The 26,699-nt window shown below is 32.7% G+C and overlaps 1 protein-coding gene across 3 annotated transcripts in view; it reads left to right on the top strand.

Moving 5' to 3' along the window:
• Vegfc (vascular endothelial growth factor C) overlaps positions 1-26,699 on the top strand; it is a 117,124-nt gene that overhangs the window by 73,720 nt on the left and 16,705 nt on the right. For all 3 annotated transcript variants that reach the window (XM_078031001.1, XM_005325535.5, XM_078031000.1), the window contains exons 2-4: positions 8,675-8,888; positions 10,572-10,762; positions 21,992-22,143. In XM_078031001.1, coding sequence (XP_077887127.1) covers positions 8,735-8,888; positions 10,572-10,762; positions 21,992-22,143 — 497 coding nt within the window. In that variant the 5' untranslated portion in view covers positions 8,675-8,734. The remainder of the gene's footprint in view (positions 1-8,674; positions 8,889-10,571; positions 10,763-21,991; positions 22,144-26,699) is intronic.

Below are 26,699 nucleotides of genomic sequence, written 5' to 3'. Positions count from 1 at the left end.
AAGGATGAGAAATGGAGCCCAAACCTAAAGACTGCATATTGTAATTCCATCTGTGTGAATTGGAAAAGGAGTTTTTTTTGTTTTTTTTTTTAAGACTTACATTAGAAGAAATCAAAAAATGCTACCCTCTCCTGTTTGGTGGGGCATTAGAAGAGACAGGGAATAAAGAAAGCTTGGATATAGTCAGGATTCAATACATTGACCTGGGTCTGATTATAAGAATTCAATTTGTAAAAATTCATAAACTGGATATGTATGATTTACTCACCTTTTTAAATAAATAGTTTTCATTAATTAAATTTTTAAAAATCACATTATTAATATTACTTTCAGTAGAAAATAGCATAAGCTTAAAATATCCAAGAAGAAAAGCAATTTTGCCAAAACATAAATATTTTAATAATCACATATTTTAATTTCAAAATGATTTTCTAAATATATATTTTTAAAAGCATGTAAAACTTGTTTTGAAATAATAAACAATGGAATGAAAATAATTGAGAAACACATTGATTTTACTTACCTAGGAATACTATATATCAAGTATCAAATTCTCACAAAACAATGAAACACTGTTGAGAAATGCCTATATAAAAAGAAAATTATATGTTACCCTGACCATTACATAAATCTCACCAAGAATATTACAGTTACTAAGTCCAACTGCTAGTGATACTTTAAATTCATTCATATAGTCATTCTGATGTCTGTAAGGTATTTTGCGAGTGAAATTCTTGCAAATTTTCAACCTTCTGGCCTGTTCTTCAGAGGCTAATAAATGACATATATAATTAAATTATCCTGGAAAAACCCACTCTTACTCAACTGCACTGTTAACCAACAGCAGCACCATTACATGTTAGATTGGATAGTTGTTTTTCTGTAGGAGACTGTCCTGTGTGTTACAGCATGTTTAGCAGCAGGCCTGGCACAGTTAGGAAACAAAAAAAAAAAGTGACAATTTCTGTTCCCATCTCAGGGGAATGGGGGTCAGGGAGTGGAAAGTCATCCTGGGTAGAACAATTGCATTTGTTAATTTTGGTCTCAATCGTTCAGTGTCGTTTTTGCAATAATATCTGGAAAAGGGTTAGCATTAATATTTCTGAGATCATTTTGCCATTGTACAAGAAAGTAGAGTCAACAGAATTTAATTTCAGAATAAAAGCCAAACAAGTAGCTTTCACTAGAGAATGCAAGACATCACCTTGTATCAAATATTATCTCTGATTCTCTGTATCTTCTGGCTGATGACATTGCACATTCATCTTTGCCTTCCAAAGCATCTTCCCTCATTGTCCTAAAAGTCACATATCAATTATTTTTAATACCACCTAATTGATTCATCCACATTGGAATAAAAATTAGATTCAGTTTTATATTGCTCCAGGCTTTATGCCAGTTGAGTATCCATTTGTAAGGCATTTTCTCTTTTGAACTATAACAAACCCCTTTGGAACATAAAAGGAATACTTCTTAATATTCAAGCAAAGGACTTCACCATTTTAGAAAACATTATTGAAGATAAAGACTCAGAAGTGCATTAAGAAGAAATTGGACTTTCATGTGCAAGCTCTTCTACTTGAAAGATTTTGATATGTCCCTCGTCAGAACTCTTTCTGGATTAATAGAGCTTTTGCAAATTCCTGAAAAGTAGAATATGAAGTGAATTTGCCGAAGCTTGCTACTACTGTCTATCCCTAAACAGCTCTAGCTTTATTCACTGCACAGCCATATGACTTAGCCGACAATGATGAATTCCTAGGTGACTAGTCCTTTGAAAATGCAGAAAAGAGATCTAAAGAAATATTGCACTTGAACATATGAAGTACTTAGTTCACAATGGTGTAAAAATTTCAGCTATTTAAAAAAAACAACCTCTGTAATGAGCTGTTATTTTCTAAGAATGTTATACTGGAAAATAATTCCCTCTCTGACTGCAAAAGTAGATTCTACTTCTTTTGGGGGGGGGGGGCATTGATCATTGTGCATTATAAATATTAGCTAATTTTTGCTTTAATGAGTTAGTAATACCTTATTGCATTTCCTACAATAGTTTTTGAAAGTACACCTTTCTCCACATTAAAAAAAAAACCCTGTCTCCTCATTTCTGTCTGTTATCACTCTTAATTTTTGCCAACCCAGAAAGTAGTAATTTTTTCCGTTTTTGGTTTTTAATTGATTTATTTTTACAATTGGTGCATTATACATAAAAGTTGGATTCATTGTGATGTTCATCCGTACACATGTCATAGTTTGGTTAATTTCTTTAGTTTGCTTCTCCCCTTTTCCATCTCTTCTTCCTCTCCTTCATTCTCGTTTCTCTGCTCCACTGTTCTCCCTTGAATTTTCATGAGATTCCCCCGCCCTTTTTAATTCCATGTTGCTCTCTGAATTCCAGATTTAAGAGAAAACATTTGACCCTTGACTTTGTGAGTCTGGCTTATTTCACTGAGCATGCTGTTCTCCAGTTCCATACATTTACCATCAAATGTCATGATTTTATTCTGCTTCATGACTGAGTAAAACTCTGTTTTCTTAAACCATCAGTCTATTGAGGGACACCTAGGGTGGTTTCACATCTTGACTGTTGTGAATTGGGCTTCTATACAGAGCAGTATGCATGTATCACTATAGTAAGTTGATTTTAGTTCTTCAATTCAAAGGGTCAACTCTCCAACATGTTGGTGCAAACACTGACTTCTTTAAGAAGGCTCCTAAAGCCCAATAAATAAAATCAAGAATAAATAAGTGGGTTGACTTCTAATTAAAAAGCACCTGCACAGCAAACAAACAAACAAAAAGCATGAAGAGAGAACCTACAGAACAGAAGAAAATATGCCTGCTATTCTTTTTTGCTTAATACACATGCACACATGCTCACATACAAACACACACACACACACACACACACACACACACACACACACAAATTCAATAAACCAGCAAAAGAACTAAACAGACATTTCACAAAGGAAGAAATGCAAATGACCGATTAATATATAAAAAAAATGTTCAATATCCTTAGCAATCAGGGAAATGTAAATAAAAACTACATTGAAATTCCATCTCATTCCAGTTAGAATAGCAGCCATCAAGAATAAAATCCTAAAGAAAGAAATCTAAGAAGACCTTGGAAGGTGGAAAGACCTACCTTGCACTTGGATTGACAGAATTAATATTATCAAAATGACCATATTATCAAAAGCACTACACATATTTAATGCAATTATAGTCAAAATCCCAATGATATTTCTCATATAAATAGAAAAAGCAATCATGAAATTTATCTGGAAAAATAAGAGATCCAGAATAGCTAAAGCAATTCTTAGCAGGAAGAGTGAAGCAGGTGGCATCACTATACCAGACCTTAAAAACTGTACTACAGAGCAATAGTCAAAAAAACAGCATGGTATTGTCACTAAAACATACTGGTACACCAATGGTACAGAATAGAGGACAGAGAGACTAACCCAAAAAATTACAATTATCTTATATTAGACAAAGGCATCCAAAACATTCATTGAGAAAGGTAGCCTCTTCAACAAATGGTGCTAGGAAAACTGGAAATCCATATGAAACGAAATGAAATTAAACCTCTGTCTCTCACCATGCACAAAACTCAGCTCAAAATGGATCAAGGACCTAGGAATAAAACCAGAGACCCTGCATCAAATAGAAAAAAAAAAATGTTGGCTCTTATCTCCATCATGTGGGATTAAGTCCCAACTTCCTTAATAATACTCCTTTGGCACAAGAATTTAAATCAAGAATCAATAAATGAGATAGACTCAAACTAAAAAGTTTCTTCTCATCAAAAGAAATAATCTATGAGGTTAATAGAGAACCTATATCTTGGGAGCAAATATTTACCCCTCACAGATCAGATAGAGCACTAATCTCTAGGATATATAAAGAACTCAAAAAGCTAAACACCAAAAAAGCAAATAATCAATAAATGGGCCAAGGACTTGAACAAACACTTCTCAGAGGATGATATATAACCAATCAACAAATATATGAAAAGTGTTCATCATCGCTAGCAATTAGAGAAATGAAAATCAAAACTCTCTGACATTTCATCTCACTCCGGTCAGAATGGCAGCTATTATACAAACAACATGTGTTGGCAAGGATGTGGGGGAAAAGGCACACTCATACATTGCTGGTGGGACTGCCCATTGGTGCAACAAATATGGAAAGCAGTATGGAGATTTCTTGGAAAATTGGGAATGGAACTACCTTTTGACGCAGCTATCCCTCTCTTCAGTCTATACCCAAAGGACTTAAAAATAGCATACTACAGGGACACAGCCACATCAATATTTATAGCAACACAATTCACAATAGCTAAACTGTAGAGCCAACATAGATCCCCTTCAGTAGATGAATGGAAAAAAAAGTGGCATATATACACAATGGAATATTACTCAGCAATAAAAGAGAATAAAATCATGGCATTTTCAGGTAAATGGATGAAGTTGGAGAAGATAATGCTTAGTGAAGTTAGCCAATCTCAAATAAATGTCAAATGTTTTCTCTGATATAAGGAGGCTCATTCATAGTGGGGTAGTGAGGGTGAGCATGGGAGGAATAGAGGAATTCTTGATAGGGCAGAGGAGTTGTGGGAAAGGAAGGGGGCATGGGGTTAGAAATGATGGTGGAATGTGATGGACATTATTATCCAAAGTACTTGTATGAAGACATAAATTGGTGTGACTATACTTTGTATACAACCAGGGATATGAAAAATTGTGCTCTGTATATGTAATAAGAATTATAATACATTCCACTGTCATATATAAATAAAGTTAATTAAAAATGAATACAAGTAATAAAGCTGGCAAGGATGTGGGGGAAGAAGGTGTATTTATACATTTTAGTAGAACTGCAAATAAGTACAAGCACTATGGAAAGCAGTATAGAGATTCCTCAAATGACTGGAATGGACCTATTATATGATCCAGCTGTCTCACTCCTTTGTATTTATCCAAAAGAACTCAAATAAACATACATTATACTTCTATATCAAATTTATATTTGAATCATTACAAAAACTCATATGATAGAAATATCATTATTTCTATTTTACAGAATAAAATGAGGTTTGAAGATGATATGACGTCTGATGCTTCCCAATTAAATATGATATTCTCATTCATGATAGAAATCTGGGTCTCTTAGTACTAAAACTTGTTTTTATTTCACATAAATATAATACAGTAATTATCATCTAGTTTGAAAAAAAATAATGAATTACTTAGTCTTCAAGACATTTTTATTCAATATCATAATCTCTGCTTTTGCCAATGAATGTTATAACTTAAATAATATGTCAGATGCTTTCTCTATGCAAATATAAGAGCAGCAAACAATATATATGTGTGTGAAAGGGTGAAATGAGAACTAATTCCATGCAATATGCTTAGAGATGATTACTTTAAACATTTTATTATGATTATAAAATTATATTTAAAATTAAATACAGAAGTACATAAAAAGAGCATAATTTCCTCCATCCTACAATTTGAAGACAATAATTTTTATTGCTAACTAGCTTTTACTTTCAAGACAATGTATCCATATATAAATTTTGTTTTTTGTAAAGACTGTACCAATATCAAACTCTATGTCTGATCCTTGTTTGTGTGTGTAATTTATAAGTTGTGTTCCCTGCTTTTTCAGAGAATCTGTTGTGAACAATTTTTCACGGCTAAAGTATAAAACTTTTATTTTCATTTTATACTGTTATATTAATTTCTCTGCTAATTTATATTTTTCCGTAAATTATTTGATCACTTTTTATTGTTTATATTGGTAGTTGTCATAGTCATCATCATATAGACAGCCTCACAATGAGTTTGTACATATATCTAAAAGAATTTCATCACTTCTTTGGGTGGGAAGTTTAATTCTAAAATGAATTTCCTATCTTAATTGGGCATGTTTAAAGTCCTTTTAAGTTGCAATACAGTATTTTTTATGAATAACTTTACTCATGTATATTACTACAAGAGTTGGAAAGAATTATAGTTCCTTCACTTTTGTTGTTATACAATATATATTACTTTTACCTTTTTTCTTTATGATTATTCTGTTCAAATTCTCTGCCCATTTTTCTATTAATTTTAGTTAATTTTTTCATTAACATGTTTTTGCGATATATTAAGAACTTAATCTTTTCTATCTATTATATATATTGCAAAGTTTTCTTATTTCATTTTCTTTGTTTTTTTTTCAACAATGTTTTCCACCACACACAAATTATACATTTTTAATAACCACCTTTAGGAAGACCTTTTTTCAGCCCAAGAATATAGATATGCTAATGTTTATCTTCTATTGTTTTTTTCATTTTTTATGTTACATTTGTCTCTCTCATGAATTTTATGTGCATATTTTTCTCCTGTTGACCTTGTGAAGGCGATTGTTTTCTCTATAAGATATAAATATTATAGTGGGGTTTTTCATTTCTTTATTTTTTAAGTACAAGAGTAATTTCTCTATCTTAAAACTTCAAGAAATAATTAGCTGAATATCCTTCATCACCATCCCATTTCTTAGTGTTCCGTGTTATCTTGCTCTGAGCTGTGTGCTGGTTTTGTGTTGGAGTTCCTCTAGGTGGAGGGAGCACTTAGCCCTACTCTGGAAATTGATGTGATCATCTTAGGCCACAGCCTAACTTTAATCTTAGCTGAGTATTAAAGGCAAGAGCTCCAGCAACCCTCCACTCACAGGCAGTCCTCTGTTGCTCCTTGTGTTTTGAGGCTATTGAACAAGCAAAGGCTAACAAAACCCAGCCATGATGTTTTACAGAAGGTAGCTGTGACCACAGATATAGCTGTCCCTCACCCACCCCATTTTACTGAGGTATGATGGATTAAAAAAAAAATTATGTGCCTTAAATATAAGCTTTAAGATGTGATTTATACAATAAAAATGTACACTTTAAAGACAAGCTGTACAATATGATGTTTTATATATAAATATATGTATTTTTATATATAGTGAAATGATCACCACAGTCAACATGTTCATCACCTCACATGTGGTTATTTTTATAAACTTGTACTTTTATAATCTTTATCTAAAGTGATTATTCTTTTAGATTCTGAAACACTTTTGATTCCTGTGTTTTATGTAAGATTTTCTTCAGGCAAATATTTCATAAATATTTAATTGGGAAATTGATACGATATTATGTTACTTACTGAGATCTCCTCTCCATTTACTATTTTGTAGAATTGTATGGTGAATCAAGAACCCTCCTACATATTACAGAAAGTAATGGATTGATATCAGCACTTTTATAATATAAATAATGTAGAACTAAAAGAAATTAAATGACATTCTCAAATCACACAGTAAATGGTAGAGAAAGTGGACATCCAATATTAATTGCCACCTTCATTCTCTAATAAAAAAGAACACATTTCATAATCTATTGCCTTATTTTTAGGAGGTTTTGTAATTATGTAAGAAAATGTATTACAAAAATTATAAGGATAATTTGAATTACTTAAAATGCAGTGTGAGAAACTTTCAATTAAATAATATTTCAGTTGTTAAGAAAAATATGTCAATTTTATTCTTCAAAAGTTAGAAAAGGAGAACTATAACTTGTTGATATGAACATAGAGTCTTGATTCCTACCCAGAAATTTATGGGGAGGTGAAAGCAGTTAACTGCAATTTTAACAATTCTCCAATGGATTCCTGTGCTTGCTAAAAAAATATAGACTGATAATGGCAATATAAAATAAAGAGTTACTGTTGAATTTTACTTCAAAGATAGATAAATCAAAAAAAGTTCCACTTTTTCTCATTTTAAAGCATAAGTTAGAAAAATTAATTTTTTCTTAGATATAGTAATTAATTAAATGCAATGGAATTTTCTCCCTAATTGGATATACTTATAATAAGCAACAATTTATAAGTGGATTTAGTCTGCTTTAAACTATCTCATGTTTTTTTCACAGCAAAATTAATTTTGCTTACAAAATTTTTTTTAAATGTTGGGAGGTTTTGCTAAAATATAAATTTTATTGTGGCACTACTCTTGAAATCTTATTTTATGTGACTTTTTATTCTTCAACAGCCTCCATGAAAGTAAGATCCCTAAGTTTTTAGCATCCTACTTAATTATATTTTATCAATGCTTATAACTAAAAAGGAAACAATAAATTTCAGTATAGTTTTTTATGTAAATGGACAGTACAAACTTGAATACTTTTTCAAGCTAATAAATTTGCCAATTATGTAAAAGAATGATAAATAAAATAAGCCACTTTGAAAATCATTATTAAAATCAATTAAGAATTTTAATGCAAAAAAACAACAAAGTACATGTATAAAGGCATAAATTGGTGTGAACATACTTTATATACAGAGATATGAAAAATTGTGTCCTATATGTGTAATAAGAATAGTAATGCTTTCCAAAAAAATCACATATCAAAAATTTTGTCTTAAAAAAAGTATATATTGCTAATTGCAATTCAGACTAATTAAAATATAAATATAATTTTACCAAGAAGTTAAAGTAGGTGAGGAGTCATTGACAATATTTTTATTAGCAAATATAGCATAAATAACATTAAGCCTAAAGGTTTTTTTAATGTATCTGTTTCCATATCCTGAGTCTGATAAGTAATTGATCTTGCATTTTTCCTTGACAGGCATATGCAGGCAAAGACCTGGAGGAACAGTTGCGGTCCGTGTCGAGCGTAGATGAGCTCATGACTGTTCTCTACCCAGAATACTGGAAAATGTACAAGTGTCAGTTAAGGAAAGGAGGCTGGCAACACAGTAAAGAACAGCCCAACCTCAACACAAGGACAGAAGAGACACAAAAATTTGCTGCAGCACATTATAATGCAGAGATCCTGAAAAGTAAGTGTGAGAAAGAAAATATATACTGAGCTTCATATATCAAATTATTTAAGGCTGCCAGCATGGCCCTTTAATTTCAGCATTTATACCTTATGGCATGAGTGTCAGGAAAATAGAAAATTAAAAATACTTTAAATATACAACATTATTTAATTTCACTTGGAGTGTTGAGTTTTCTTGAAATTCAAAGCTAGAAAGGCACAGGTGTATCAACACATTTTTTTAAAATTGGGGTACTATCCCATTGTCAAATTATAAAAACTGCTGGATGTGGTGTAGTCCCAGTAACTTGGGAGGCTGAGGCAGGAGATTGTGAGTTCAGAGCCAGCTTCTGCAACAGTGAGGTATTAAGCAACTCAATGAGACCCTGTCTCTAATTAAAATACAAAATAGGACTGGGCCTGCAGCTCAGTGCCAAGTGCCCCTGAGTTCAATCCCTGGTACCAAAAAATAAAATATAAATTTTAAAACATTTAGATACAGTTTACATACTAGGCAAGTTTAATCATTTAAAGTATATTATATCTTACAAAATAACTCTACCTAAGTTTTCTTTCTTATTTGAACTTAGAAATGCTTAATTTCTCTAAAAACAAACCTAGATCACCTTTTCAAATGCTACTTGTTGTCTCCCACTTTGTAGATAGATGGCTGGGTCAGAGCTGGATTTTGTGAAGCTGATGGGATATCTAGCATACATCTCACAAAACACTGCAATATTGCATAAAAGAGCATGTTATCAATTGATGAGCTAATTTTAAAAAATAGCTCCCTTTAGTTGTTAGACATTACTTGAAAGGTTTGATATTACAAAGTATTTTGAGAGCAAAAACAAACAAAAATGACTTCATGGTTGAATAACCTATAGTCTATGTCTTTTTATAGTTTTTTTTCCCAAAATTTTATTTTAGGGAAAATATGGGAGAAATAAACTAGATCACTTAGGAAATACATCATTTGTAGTACAGTAAAAGAGTCAACAGTGTTATAGGAAGCCACTAAAAAAATAAATGGTAAAACTTCCAAGAAAAAGCACAAAAGGAATAGGAAATTTGATTTTCCTGGAAAAAAAATAAAGTTAGTTTAGATACAAAGACTGATGGGTGGAAATTAACCTTGCATTTCACATAGCTATTGCCATGTTTTTACCCCAAATTGTCAAGTAGCCTGCCTGAAAATGATTTTTGAGTTGAATCCAAAACCATAGCCAACTTCTCATTTACATTTCCTTTTACATTTCCTTTTAAAAAGAAAATAAAATCATATCATTTACATCTGCTTCAAGACCACAAAAGCAGTATATAACAGCAAATGAACATGTCTCTGTTTCTGCAATCATATAAGCATCCATATATTAAATTCCCATTCTCTTAAATAAGAAAAATCAAACATAATTGCTGTGGAATAGTGATTTAATGTTTTTTAAAAAGTGCAGTCCTAACTTTGCTTGTTACATGGCTTTAGAAATGAGTTTTTTTTAGGAAAATATCCTTAGCTGGTATGAGCTAGATCATATTCCTATTTACAGGGCAATTTAGGATCATGGCAGCTATTTCCCTAAATTTATATATTGTACTTAAAGCATAAAATCTGAAATCAAATGTGAGTAGCTTCCAACTGCTGTGGGCTTTTTCCCCCTTGGTGGCTTCTGTGTAACTTACAGACTTCCCTGTGACTCGACAGGTATTGATAATGAGTGGAGAAAGACTCAATGCATGCCACGTGAGGTGTGTATAGATGTGGGGAAGGAGTTTGGAGCAGCAACAAACACCTTCTTTAAACCTCCATGTGTGTCCGTCTACAGATGTGGGGGCTGCTGCAACAGTGAGGGGCTACAGTGCATGAACACCAGCACAGGCTACCTCAGCAAGACGGTAGGTATTTCCTATTTCAGCTCTGAGAGCCCTCTCAGGAAGAGCCTTTGACTCTGGGAACGTGGGACTAAAACTTCTGGTCCCACTGAAGTAGTTTTGTTCAAGTCAGAGTTTTTAATATTTCTTAGGGGAATGAAGTAAAGGTCTAATATTTTGTTTTGGGATAAAACAGTATCATGAAGAAAGTAATTGATGTTGTATGAACTTTGTTCATATATAGTGGAATCAAAACCTAGTGACAAAATGATAAATAGCAGTGTGTGTGTGTGTATGTGTGTGTGTGTGTGTACACAGTATGTGTATATGTGTGTGGATATATATGTGTGCACTATGTGTGTGTGTGTGTGTGTGTGTGTGTATTCGTGTGGGAAATATATATATGTGTATGTACTATGTATATGTATAAATTTCTGCATGTGTGTACAATATATGGATATGTGTGTGTGCATGTGTTGACCTTCAAGAATAAGCATTTTCATTTAAAACTAAAATTCTTTTAAATGGTTATATCTTCTGGTTGTATATAACATAAATTACCTATCCAAAATGTATACTTATATCCATGTGTTCTGTGAAACAGTGGCATAGTGTTGAAATAAGCCATTACATTTAAAAAATTATTGTGTTCCTTTCAAAATCAAGGAAGATAATTATGACACTAAATCTCAAATATTTTGAAGAATCCATAAAGTCCATCTGACACGATGTTAAAGTGTTGGTTGAAGTCATGTGGGTGCTGACTGCCTGCACAGAGGCAGTACTGTGGGCTGGCCTGATGCAAGCATATCCCAGAAAGACAAAACTGTAGTTGCTTTAAAGACTTTTCCATTCTTATGATAAGTGGACTATCATTGAATATAGTATTCTGACTACATTCAAAACTATGTTTTGATGGTTAAAATGAAAAATGGAATTTTTGAAAAATGTGATGTTAAATTTGCTTGTATGATGTGGAATGACAGCAAGTCACATTTTAATTTCATGTACATCTTAGTTGATCATAGCTAGCTAAACCTACTCTTATTTTAATATAATTTTAATGGGACTGAAAGTTAAAATTACTGCCTCAGTTCCTTTGACTGCATTTTTTCATGCAGTTGCAAATTAGTCTTTAAAATTAACTTAAAGGTGTATGCAAAGACCCTGGGACAGAGAATGCATATTGGTTCCCAACAATTAAAGAAGCTCATAGTATTGGAAGCACAAAAAGTGAGGTCAAGGGCTATGTACATTAGATGACACTGGAGAGGAAGAAACAGGCCAGCTATCCAAGGCTGAGATAAGATGTTTTGTAGAAACGGACTATTCAGATTTGTTATACTATCAAGCTGGGGATAGCTTTGAGGACAGATTTGGAAGAGGAGAAATAGAAGTAAGGAGAACAGAAAGGATGTTATTTCATCAGTTGGAAGAAGCATCAGAGGCATTTTCGAGTCCCGTTACATTTGTGGACTTGGAGATTGAAGATACTAGGGGTGGAAATTAACATTTTTCCCAGGACACCTCTCATCCAATTCTGCACACTCACATTATATGTCTTCATCTACTCATTTTGAAGACTCCCAAGTATTATTTAGTAGACTGCTCTCCAGATAACCATACTACCTACTTGAATTTGTGATTTGGCTTTTACCTAAACAGTTTTGACACTAATCTGTCTCACATCGGAGGAGTTATATCCAAGCCCCTTCTCCTCAAACAAGCAAACAAGTAAATGAATCTCATTTTTTCCAGAGTCTCTGTCTGAAAATGACATTGTCATTCATCCATTTAGTTAAACCAACTTGATCTTCTTTTAAAAAGCCTTCCAAACATCTCTAGGATGCATCTCGTGTCTTCATTCTGCTGATCCCACTGTGACATAGGCCACGTTAATCCCTCACCTAGACCTAGACCAGTCTGATAACTGGTCCCTAATGTCATTCTATTCCAATCCAATCTGTTAGCCATATTTTAATAGTGATTTTTTTTCTAAAACTTTCCATAGCATTGCTTGCTTGAAACTGAGCTAGCACACAGCCAGTGTATTGATTAGCTAGTGTTTGCTAATTGGATTGCTCAGGAAATCTGATTGTTCTGATTGGTGCAAACACACTAGGTGCTAAACATTTTGAATGGCACCCTCTGTAAGACAAAATTCCTTTACATTATATTTATTGGGTGGTTCATGATCTAGCTGCTCCCTAAATTCCAGCCTCATTTGTTACTGCTCTTCTCTTTAAAAGCTACTTTTCATCAGTTCCCAAATTCTTAGCTCTTATGTTATGTCAGCACCTCTCACTTCCACATTCTTACAAAGCTTTCCTTTGTGGAAATGATCCCCAGATCTTCCTTTATCCTGTTAATTTCTCCTCATCCTTAGACCTAGATATAAACGTCACCTCCATGTCGTCATTCATGCTCATATATTACCCTTTATTGCTCTCATTTTAGCATCATTACCTCATCTGTTAGATAGTTTTATTCCCTAGATTCTAAATCACATCAAAGAAAACACTATGTTTGGTTATTATTGTGAGCAACAGCAATCGTTGGTACATAGTGAAGATTTGGAGAATTTAGAATTAATGCTTGAGTGAAAGGCAACTAATTCAACATCAAAAGTTGGGTTTTGAATATGTGATTTTGAGAATTGGAATCTATTTAGGTATAGATCCCAGAAGAATGTTGATCACATAATTATAGAATTTGGCTAAGTGAATGGGTCTCTCACTTTCGATTTAGAAGGAAGCATCATATTGATAAAGGTTATCCGAAGCCCTTTTGTGCTTGTTAATAGAGAAGTCATTCCTCAGAACAGCAAAAGCTAATGCCAAGGGAGAGCCAATATTTATCAGTCATTTCTTCCTTTGAATTTTGTGATATCATGCTCCTCTCTTCAATCAACTCAGATGTGTTTGTTAATAATAAAAGAAAAAAAATATAACTTGAATTTAATTGTCATTTCATACTATGTTTTGCAGTAGGTAAATGGAGTTTGCAAATTATCCAAGAAAATAAACATTAATAAAATAATTAAAAGTAGTCTAAGTGTTGTAAAAGAGAAATACAAAGGTTTATGGAACTGCATTCAAGAAGATTTATAAAGCAAAGTAGGAAACTCCCAAAGGCAATGTTCATTGATGTTTCCATTTTTACTAATTCAGCAACTCAAAAAAGCTCATGCTTAAGTTTTTTTTCAAATTATTATATTGTCAGTGTAGTTTAAATGAGAGTATGTGAGGATTTTCTTCAAATTTATAAAAGAATTTTCCTACTATTAAATTTTCTGAAGTCAATGAAAAAAAGTTGTTTTATTTATTTTTGTTGTTGTTGTTAGAAGTCCCAGACACATTTTTTTAACCAACAGTCATCGATTGGAATCAGATAAATTTTAAGGACACTGTACTTTAAGTAATGATAAACTCAAGTTGTTGCTTTTTAATAGAAGCTTCATAAAAATGTTTTTATGGGGCTCAGTGAAGGGCAGGTTACCATACTGTGTGAGGAAGCCAGCCATTATTTGAAAAGTAAAACCATATGCACTAAGCATTCCTAAGTGAAATAATCGATAACAACTGCTTCAAAGTCTCCCACAACTAATACATGAGTGGCTTTGAAATTGCTGTCTTCTTGACCTCTTCCATAAACACATGTAGTAAGTGCATTTTCTTATGGGAAGTTGTATTTGTAGGAGATAAAACCAAAAAAAAAATGGCAAATTTTGTAGAAAGAAAATTATTTGGTGATTAATGTAGAAACGAAAGAAAAGTCACCTGCTTTCCAGCCCCATATTTGGATTAAAACATTCTCTGAATGATACTATTTACTTTTATGTTGTGTTGAAGATAGAAATGGATAAAGGAAAACTAACTCCATGGGGTCCATTGGGTCCTGGAGTTAGTACATGGTCATTGGTGCTGGACTAAAGAAGGCAGCCATCTGTAGAAGCTCACTCTAACATACAGAAACAGCATTATTTAACATTCTGCTTCAAACATTAAAAGGCATTTTGGGGATTTTTTATTTTCATTTTTATTTTTTGGAACCAGGGATTGAACTCGGGGCACTTGACCACTGAGCCACATCCCCAGCCCTATTTTGTATTTTATTTAGAGATAAGTTCTTACTTAGTGCTTCATATTTGCTGAGGCTGGCTTGGAACTTGCAATCCTTTTGCCTTAACCTCCCAAGCCACTTTTCATTATTTTTTAAAGAAATAATGTAAACACATATATTATCAAAGGCATTTCAGATTATGTTGGACTTGAAATTAATGTTTCATAAATTTTTACAGCAAAATATATTTAAACCTCAGTAAAATACATTACCATATAATGAAACTAGGAGATAACTATTTTGCACTGTTGTCAGAGCTATTCCGTTAATTAGATAGAATGTTGTGACAGTCTGAAACGTTAACTTATTCTGCTCACATGTGTTCAGCAAGTAGAAGGTGATGTGTATTGTATCCTTAGCAAATTTATATTTGGCAAGCACAGTGGTTGGACATCAGGTTTCATTCTGATGTGGATAAAGAACTCTTCAGCAATAACAGTCATCAGGAGTTTCTTTAGGAATAACATTTGCCTTAGGAAATTTATTAAGACCTCTGTAAAGAATGCCACTTTTGTCCAACTGAAGGTGTGATGACGTTCACACATTTTATTCAGTATTTTTAAAACTCCTGAATTGGGATTTTTAACTGTAGTTATAGCACTGTGTATGCATTTTAAGCATAACACTGTTAAAATTAATTCAGTGCCAGATGTAAATTTGTTACACTATCTACAATCTGGTGTTCATTTCCAGGCCCAGCCTGAGTTCCATAGGCTGTCCATGTGCTGTCCAGTTGAAATACTACATGAACCCTCAGGTTTTACCTTCTCCATTTTTTAGGGATTATTTCTTTAAATATTTTATAATCTTTTCATCAAATTATGCAATTACTGATCACACCCTCAAAGGGCTATATATTTTTATATCTAATGAACTCAAAGTTGGGATATTTATTTTTATTTTATATTTTTCACTGTTTCATATCTAGGAAATTGGATCAAATATTTAAATTGATTTTAAATTAATTTATGATGATTTAAGTTAAAATTAAATATTACAGAAGATAAACTGATTGTCTTTTAGGTATAAAGATGTTTTAAAGGCAGGAATTTGGTGGTCATATTTGTCTCCACACAAACATTTGAATTTAGTAGTTACACTGTTTCCTAGAATATTCTCAGTGAGTTGTACACCTTTTTCTTGAATAGCCTATAAAATAAGTAGAAACAGAAATTGTTGTTTTATAGCTATTGCTATGCTGGGATAAACAACCTATTGTTTTATAACACGATTTTATTTAAAGTCCATTTTTGTTGACGAGAACTGACTATTAAATATTTGTATTAAAGAGTGCCAGTGGGTAACAACTGGGAAACCACTGTTGGAAACACTTTCCATTTCCTCTTCTTTATAATAGTTTTACAGAGAAAACAATCTGACTTTTTTCAATTTCCAGCCTCATTGAAAGTGCTTTTTTTTTTTTTTTTCCTGCTACCAGGAATTGAACCCAGGGGCACTTAACCACTGACCTTCATCCCCAGCCTTTTTTTTCTTTTGAGACAGAATCTCGCTAAGTTACCTAGGGCCTCCATAAATTGCTGAGGCTGGCTTTAAATTTCTAATCCTCCTGCCTCACCCTCCCGAGTCATATGCCAGTGTACCCAACTGAAAATACCCTCTTTATATAAATCTTTTTGATCTGCTCCCAAAGCAAAAACTATTTTAATAAACATATACTCTTAGAATAGAAAAATATGTAATTAGTCTCCATAATAAATTATATTATTATTACTTAAATCCTAAGTGAATATCATGTATTGGTTAAGAACTACTCACTTTATAGTAAAAAAACATTTTAGGAAAATATTTCAAAATATCATATTATAATCGATTTATCAAGTCAATTACGACATCAGTATTTACTGAATAAACATATGAGATTATTAGTTAATGCTGAAAATAAAATATAATTTATGTACTCTATAAACTTAAGTGTACAATAGAAAATACTATTGTGCACACATTAAAGCAAAAGACAGTCTGACAATAGCATAATGATTCATATTTTATTAAAATATAAAATAATCTCCTTATTATTTTGAATACCAATGTATTTGAATAGATCTTAACTCTTTTGAGAGAAAATTAGTTATTGTTTTGGTTCAGATTTTCATATAATGGCAAGAACACATTTCATATGGAAGTTAAATTGCAAGTTCTTGCTTAATAAACAGCATTTATTTTAAACTATGTGGTATTTTAAAAGTTCTAACATCATATCTATCTGTGTGTATGTGTGCTTGCATGAGTGTGTGCATGCATATCTAATTCACCCTAGCTGTCATTGTCATTCTTGTAAACTATGAGCTGCATAAGGACAAGAGTCCTTGATAAATATTATTCAGATTCTGGCAAGGAGCTTGACACATTCTAAGTATTCTGTAAATAATCATTGAAAAACTACACAGGAAAGATTTTAAACAAATTTAAAACCTCAGAATTCCTTTAACAAAGATTCAACTTAATCTTGGCCTGTGATGATGATCCTGTGATAAAGAGGAGGAAGAAGAGGTAGAAGAGGAGGGATCCCAACATTACCACTTTGAAGTCACCACCATGATTATGCCAATTTTAGACAGAAGCTTAGAGAAGTTAGAAAAATTTCTGATCCAGGACTCATAACTAAAGTCATCTGTTTCCTGAAACTATGTTCTTAGTTCTTCTTCTGTAGTAGAGAATAACCAAGTAGAGAAGTTGACAGTTATTTGAAAAGCATGCATCTTTATTTTTGAAAGGGGGACACTCCTAATTATTAATTATTTTATGGCTTCTAAAAAAGTTTATATTTCCTAATCTTATGTTATCTGATTAGGAAAAAATACCTCTGGACACTTTCTTAGTAACATTAGTATTTAATTATAGCTATACAAAATTCAACAAATTGGTCTTTCAACAACAAAATGGAATTTATTATGCTTATTAAAAAGAGTAGTAATTTTATTTACCAAAAAAATTTAATGGTGAAAAAAAAGTCAGTCAATTATACAAATGAGACCAGGGAAGAACAAAAATTGGAAAATTAAGTGACTCCTTGAATATCCAGCAACTAGCATAGGCACCATTATGTCTTAGTGCACACACATATGTTGTACTCTAAGTTCGTGTTTTTACAATCTTTTGAAGTAAATAGATGAACAAAACTCAATTATCAGGAATATTTCCACTTTTCATATTAGTCAAAGACATCTTTCTCTGGACCCTTAATTTTTTTCCACACTGACATAATTAAACTGAGAATTGAAAAGATAGCTTGAAAAACTCAGGTCAGAAAAGAGGATAGAGGATGTTTCAACACAAAAAAAGATTGTTATTTTAATTTGGCAGCCTATTTATTCCTTTGGATGAAATTAACTGAGTTGGACAATTGTCTGTGTAGAGCCAAATAAGAGGTTAGACATCAGTAATTAAGACTGTTTTCCCTAATTTTAATTAGCCTACAAGTAAACTTTTCTCTCAAACTGTATTATAGTTTTAAGCTTATAAAATTCCTTCAACTTAACCTCTGAACAGTGATTTCTTTTTAATTCCTCTTTATCTCTCTCTGTATCCTTTTATTCAGTGAATTCACCAATATAATCTCTTCCAACCTTTAAAAGCGAAGGATGGCCTTATGTTTCCAGGAATATGTTTTCTTGATATATAGCTAACTGTTTTCCATCTCACTAGAACATTCTTCAAAGCTCTTGTTCCTACATACATACTTGATACTTGTGGGAAGATCCCGATTGTAGACGTTATCCACACTATAATGGATGATGTTTACCCATGATCACTGATACTACTCATCCTGACCTCTTTCCTCTTTGGAAAACAGGCCAGGGTGGAACTGAGAATGGGAGATAGCCCTGGGAGCAGAAGTAATGCTGTCAGGGTTAGGGATAGGAAAACATCAACTTTTCTGCAGTCACTGTTATCTCAAACGATGCCTTATCCTTCACTCTCAGGCCCTGCATGGTCTTCTGTCACAGGAGACAATGCTAGATGTTGCAGTGATTGCAAGAATTCTTGTAAGCAAAACTATTCCTCATTGCCTGAGCCATCTAAGCCCTTTCCCTCCCGTCATATGGGGCCTCTCTCCTTCTCCCTCCTTTCCCACTGCCACTCCTCTCCTGCACTCTTGGCTCAGCCACAACCCTCAGGGCCACTTCTGGGACCTGTCTCCATTCAGCTTTTTATATATTTGGTTTCCCAGAGGCAGCTGACCCTGTGACACCTTTTTGAAGCCCTCCTCTCTCTTTTTTGCCTTCCGTATCTTTAACAGCACCCACCCTGCTCTTCCATGTTCTCTCCCATACATATTTACCAGTTCATTTGCCTCTTCTCAACCTTTAAATGCTCCTCTGCCCCAGGTTTCTAAGACACTTTTCATTCCAAAGATTCACTAAGTAGTTTCACCAATGTCCAAGACTTCAGTTAACAATGTTTATGACACTTACATGCCTCCTATAGCTCTAGACACATATATCTAACTGCCTAGTAGACAAATCCTTGGGGTTTTATTTGCCGACCTGCACACTTTCCTGCCATTTACACTATTTCAAGGCATAAATAACGCAAATCATAAATTATGTGAATACAAAAGTTAAGGGCTTGGAATGTGGCTTGGTGTTAGAATGCTTGCCTAGCATGTGCAAGGCCCTGAGGTAAATTCCTAGCCCTGAAAAAAAAAAAAGAATAAATAAAAGTTTATAAGTATATTAGAAATTTCTTATAAGTTGCTTTATATATCTACTATAGTACTAGTTCTTAAGGTAGGTTCTATAGATGTCCTAAGACATAGAAAAATTGCAGTTTATATAATTCCTCCAGAGTTCCTTCTCATAAAATAGTTATTTTTAGTGCAAAAGATTTCTGCCATTGCATCATTTCACCAATAAAAGGTTTCATCCAAACCACATGAACAAATGTTATTTTAGAACAAACTGATCAAAATCATAATTCTGGCATAGATTGCAGTCATACATTGAGACTATCTGTGTATTATAGACAGTATTCTGGAAAATGCATAGTATCTTGAGAATTTGTGTTAATAATAACAACTCTCATCTTTATAGCAAACAATATACACATTGCATTCATATACATTAGGTTATACAATCTTTATAATAATCCCATGAAGTAATGCATCAGGATTGTTATCCTTGGTTTACTGATTATTAAGGGAAAATACAGCAGAAAAAAAGTTGAATTACTTTTCCAAATTCAAAAATGTATATGTGTGGGAGCTAATAAAAGTATCCTGCCTGTGTATAACCCTGTGCCAATTTCTCCTGAAACCTGTTGTCCTTATGCTTATAAAGTCATTGAATTTTCTAATGAATATGTAATGAATACAATTCAAATGAATAAAATGTGTTGCTTTTTAAGATTTAGGTATTTCCACTTATTATATTTATTTTTAAAACTTTTTTTAGTTATAAATGTACACAATACCTTTATTTAGTATATTTTTTATGTAGTGCTAGAGATCAAACCCAGTGCTTCACCATGCTAGGCAAGCACCTACCACTGAGCCACAACCTCAGCCCCTTATTATACTTTTTTAAAAAAATTGTATGTAAAAACAAAAGTTGCACATATGAATGCTGTACCATGTTACGTTTTAATACAAGTGCACATTGTGTAATCATGTTAAACTATCTATCTCCTCATATATCACTTCTTTATGGCAAAAACATTCAAAACTCCCTTTCTAGCTTTCTGAGATAAACAATATACTGCCACTATCTATAGTCACTTCACTATACCATGTCACGCCATGACTTGTTGCTCCTACCTAACTGTAACTTAATCCCATTGATGGGTTTTTCCCTATTCCTCCCTCTCCCCTCTCTTCCCCAGTTTCTGGTAATCAATGAGCTCAGCTATTTTATATTCCACAGATATGTGGAATCATTTGGTACTTGTCCTTCTGCTTAGCTTATTTCCCTTAACATGATCTCCATTCCATCCATGTTGTAGCAAATGACAGTCTTTCCTTATGTCATATTCTTTTAAAAAGTCTCCCTACTGGTGTGGACAAAATTGACAACCAGTTATGTCCCTTCAGTATTTTCAATGATCCTCAACTGATAGTATGAAATTATAGCAAGGAGCCAAGTTTCAAGACCCCGTCAGTATATATCCTCTGTTTAGCACTGCTCAGACTGCCATTGAAGCACCAAATAATACCTGGCTTAACTATCCTTACATTACTACAAATTGATCTCCTCAAGCATTTATGGACATGATTTCCCTTTTACCATTTTTTACTGATAATTATTTAGAACTTCAGAATCTTAGAAATTTAAGTCCACTAGTTTTACTTAATAATTAGTGTGTTCACTTAAAAACTTTTGGGTATTTTTGTTGTTAGAATTCTTTCTTCTTTGGAGAACAAGTGATGTTCCTATAAATAAGACTGAACTTTAAGACTCTAATCTGGAATCATATAAATTCCCTGCCTTATTGTAAGCTGATTTTCATAAGACCTTTGTCAAGATTTCAGAAACACAGCTTTATTTAATAATAAATGTGCTTGTTTTTCTTTTAAACATAATAAATTCAATAAGAGATCTGAGACACGTAAATCTACTTGGAGGGAGAAATTTAATATGGAATGAAAATTAATTTTACATCTATGTAGTTTATGTCTGTGTGTTCAGTTTACATAAAATAGGACTTAGCCAGGCATTTCTAGGTAGTGTGGCCAATAACTTTGCTCTTAAATCACAAAGATATTTACTAAAGTTGATTTGTGCCATTTTTTTAAATCCCTAGAATATTTTGAACTTGGATATTGAATAATCTTGGATTCTGGAATAATTTTTTTCCTTGAACATATTCATTGGTCTGTCACATCTCTGCTTTATAATAATTAATTGGTTATCATAATTCTAATATGCTTCATAACTAGTAGTAACATGAGATTAACCTATAAACTACTTATTATTCTGATAAAAGATACTTTTTAGGAGCAAAACAATTTGTACTTTGTAATCATAAAAAGCAGTAGTGGTGTCCTCCATGCTATGCAGTACCACCTAATCATAAGGAACTAATCTCACTCTTTTTTTGGACACCAACATTTACCATAAAAGTGCTTTATAGCAATCTATATAATTTTTTCTTCTTTTTGTCCCTTCTTTGTAGTTGTTTGAAATTACAGTGCCTCTCTCTCAAGGCCCCAAACCAGTAACAATCAGTTTTGCCAATCACACTTCCTGCCGATGCATGTCTAAACTGGATGTTTACAGACAAGTTCACTCAATTATTAGACGTTCCCTGCCAGCAACATTACCACAGTGAGTATGAATTAAATCTATTTTTTTGCAATCCTCTACTAATATAAAATTATTTTTAAGTGAACCCAAGTTTATTAAAAGAAGTTTTTGTGAAATTTGCTATACTCTGCATCAAATACAAAACAAAGACAAAAATTTCTATAATATGCTCTGAAAATAAAATTAAGTAGAAACAGGGAATCCCATTTTATAGGCAAAATAGTTCACAAAATAAAGAAATAGTTACATAGAGTAACATGCATCCCACAATTGTTCATTCTAGGAGTAAGGTAGCTGAACTGATATAATGTTCATGAAATCAAATGCACTAATTCATAAATGATGTTAAAATTTAAATCATTTAATCCTTGATAAGACTTATGTCCAAAGCAAAGGATAATTATAAAAAATAAGTGAACATCTATTTGCATTCAGTTACCTTTTTTATAATTTCTTACATATAGTTATAATTTAATTGAAATATGTAATTCCAATTTCTTATTCCAGGAAAGATTGACTAAAATAGTGCTGGATTAATTGAAAGAATTTTTTCATCATTTTGTTCAAATTAACATTCAGACTATTATTTATTATTCAAGTTACCTTCCATCTTATTTTTAAATTTGGCAAATAGCAGTATTTCATCATAAGAAGGATCTGGATAGAGCATCACTCCTGACTCTGTGAATAGTTTATGTTGAATCAATATGCACTGCCATTTGAAACCTAGAAACTCTCCACCCGAAAATAGGAATGTGGCTCTTTGTACTTTAGGATTTCCAGTGCATGGGGAACGTGCATATAAATGAAACTTACATATTTCTGACATTGGTAACAAAAGGATAAGTAAATCAGTGGACAAACACATATATTACAAATAATCTCAGAAAACTTTGCACCGTAGGTGACTCAACAGCAATCATAATATGCTAAGAGGAATCTTCCCCACTGAATCTCTTTACAGTTCTTAGTGTGCCAGATAATAGGCCCTGTCTAGGGACACTTTGGGATAGCTTCATTTGATTGAAAGATATTTGTCCTCCTTGACATGTAAGAAAAGATCTTACAGATCTTTTAGATCTTATATTTGTGAATAAATTCATGCTGATACAAGCAGGAACCACTATCACCTGAATTAAAGCAGATGTTTTATATGTGATTTCATCCTTGAAATCCTAAGACTTCTGTTTAATTGTCTTGGCCCTATTTCCCTTGGCAGCTCATTAATTCTGAGAGCTTGGGCCTTTATCTTTGTGCTCATGTTTTCCAAAGTTGCATTTGAAGCTCTGGCCATATTCTTGATTTGTATAACTTTATCTAAACTTACCTTACATTGCTGTATAGTCATACAAGCTGCAAGTACAAAATTAAAGATTTATTAAATTCCTTTTATTTCTCTGTTATTCATAGCAGTGTTCTCTCTCATATTCATTGAGGTCTTGAAATACACTCTTGTCATTAGTGACTTCTTTTATCCCTCCAAACATGATTGATTATTTTGAAGGGAAACATATATCATTTTCATTGCTTTCATCCTGCATCCACTTTCTTCTGCCTGTATGTCTAATTTAATGCAGCAGTGTTGTTACCAGTTTTTAGTACTAAGACTTTCTCCCGTTCTTATATGATACCATAAATAAACTTTTAAAGGCATTGTTTCATTCATCTGACCAGAAACAGTGATTGTCCACTACTCAAAGAATTGGACTCAAATTTTGCACCATCCTTTCCTGCTGAAGGCCTTTCCTCCTTATTTTGTCTTCCGTTATTCACCAAGTCTGTGTTTCACAAAGTCCTATTCCCTGAATACCAAGCTCATTTCCTGCTCTGTATCTTGTTTCTATTCTGGCCCTGGCTTCAAATGAGTCCCCTTTCTTTTCTGCCTTTCCAAAGCCCAATCTGTTTTGCAGAGTTCAGGTCAAGGTCTTTTCTCCTGCATTTGTCTCATCAAAATACCGCAGCCACCTTTGCTTCTTGAATACCCATAGCAATTACTGGATTTACTTTGTCCTCACATGACTGTATCAGGGTCTATGAATGTTGCATGGGAAACTGGATTGTGAGAACCTTTCAGGTAGGTTTATATCCCACTAATAACCTGATAATTAATACTCAGGAATAACTGGGTCATGGCAGTGTTCTGAGACCTTTACATACATGATCTCTCAAAAATTATCTGTCAGTAGTATCATCTTATTTGACAGATGAAACAGGCAGCATACTTCAAAGCTGTGAAATTAACAGTGTTCTATATTGACCAATAAATGCTTGTTAGCTGGAAAAAAACCTTATTTGTCTATATTCATTTTAAGCATTGAGCAAGTGTTACTCATGTTTTCATCATCATTTGTTCATATAACTACTATGCTAGGCACTATTTGAGATCAAGAAGAGAAAGAAAGTTACAGCAAGAAGACTCTAGAGTAAGCCAGATAGAAATCAGAAATCAGGTCTGCCACTAATTGGCTTTTGATGACTGGTAGGTTTTTCATATCTCTGAACTACAGATTGTCTATGTAAAAATGTAGCGAGGATTGAGTGAAATACTGAATGCTTATCCAGTGCTTAGCATAGTATCTGGCATCCAAATGGCAGTCATAAAGAGCAGATTTATTGTAATCATTATGATCCAAGTCTGATTTATCTCCTGGTTCCTGTGTTTTCGTGTGTATGTGTGTGTGTGTGTGTTTGTGTGTTTAGCACCACCTACAGTAAGAAATATATGTAATATTACAAGTATGTAGATAAATCTGTACATGTGTATAAATATATACATATGCAAACAAGTATTTTATATGTATGTAACATATATAGTATATAATGTTTTAAAATAGATAACTATATAATTGTACATGTAGTTAGTTACATAAATATAAAATTACATTTTTTGAAATTATTTTCCCTTATTGTAATATTGCTCAACCTTTTTCATAATGAGCCCCTAAGGATTCTTTTTTGATTTTTTTGAATTTTTTAGAATTTTTTCCTAATAGTTCCACCATTAAATTTTTATTATTTTTATTTTTTAGAGAGAGAGAGAGAGAGAGAGAGAGAGAGAGAGAGAGAGAGAAAGAAAGAGAGAGAATTTTTTTTAATATTTATTTTTTAGTTTTCGGCAGACACACATCTTTGTTGTATGTGGTGCTGAGGATCGAACCCAGGTCACACGCATGCCAGGCGAGCGCACTACCACTTGAGCCACATCCCCAGCCCCACCACCATTAAATTTTTAATACCATAAAAATACTATATATCTCTTTGTGTACTGTATGATATCTGTGTTTTATATATAAGAAGGAAGTATCAAACTTACTTTTGATTCAGTGTAAATTTAAAATGACAAAATAAAAATCTTCAGCTAAAAGTTAAATTAAAATTTTCAAATCTATTAATAGCTTGTGTAACTTCATAATTAATTTACTAAGAAACATCAAGGTCATATCAAATTACATGTGCAAAGTAGCAAATGATATGAATATATAATACAAATACAATTTTTTAAATATTTAAAATCATTAATTTTCTAGAAGAAATAAAATAATCTTAAAACTAATTACTCTTTATAAAGCATTCTAGTGAACTTAACTTTTAATTTTGCTTGATCTGAGAAAACAACTAACTTAGCTGGTAGACATTAACTTAGATATTGTCAAACTTTTTCTAATGATAGTGTGCATAACTTTGTAGAATTAATAATAAAATATGAACTGTTTTGACTTCCAAATTCAAGGCACACTTGAAGGCACAAAGGACTAAGCACAAGCAATACCCACAAGGCAGCCAATGGCAGACAGTGGCACACACAGGTACTTCCCACTGTACGGCTTTGGGATTGTGTAGTTGGTCAAGAGAAAGTTCTCCAACAACAGTCATCTATTTACTATCATTTTGCAGTTTTCTCCCCATACACTTGGTATCTGTCTTGCAATGCCAATACTACTTATGCAATAGCCAATGAAATCCAATGTAAATTAAATACTAAGGAATAGTTTGGGGAGACCAAAATTCATTGTAATCTCAAGGTTTCCATTCCCCCTATGCCTGATTTTTATCCCTAGGGATTCTACTCTCATTATGAGTGCCTGCTTTATTACCCATAATTCATCCAAATATTTTTATCTTGTTTCACTTTTTAAAATAGTGCCCTCATTCAATTGTGAACTGTGGCCCACAATTTAATTTTTAAAAAGCACCATAATAATGTATTTACAATGAGTATATAATAGCTGTCTATAAAATCCTAACCTTAATTAAGAGTTAAGAAGAAAAGCCACACAATTAATTGTACACAGATCTTTATTTTCAGTAATAAGGAGTAACCCAAATGTCTACAAAAATGAATAGATAAACAAATTACAGTATATCCATATAGTAGAACATTGCTAAGCAATAAAAAAGAATGAACTGTTGACATGAATAATATGGACCTCAATTATATGAAGTTTAGTGAAATAAGATAGACTAAAAGGAGTATATGCTATGTGATTTAAATTACATGAAATGCTAGAAAAGACAAATATAATGTAGGTTGACAAATTCAGTGGGTATGACTAGGATAGTGGGTATGACTAGAAGGT

Source organism: Ictidomys tridecemlineatus, chromosome 14 (genome assembly GCF_052094955.1).
Source record: "Ictidomys tridecemlineatus isolate mIctTri1 chromosome 14, mIctTri1.hap1, whole genome shotgun sequence".
Lineage (NCBI taxonomy): Eukaryota > Metazoa > Chordata > Mammalia > Rodentia > Sciuridae > Ictidomys > Ictidomys tridecemlineatus.
The sequence above is the reverse complement of the archived record's forward strand: the minus strand, read 5'-3'. Positions and strand labels throughout refer to the sequence as shown.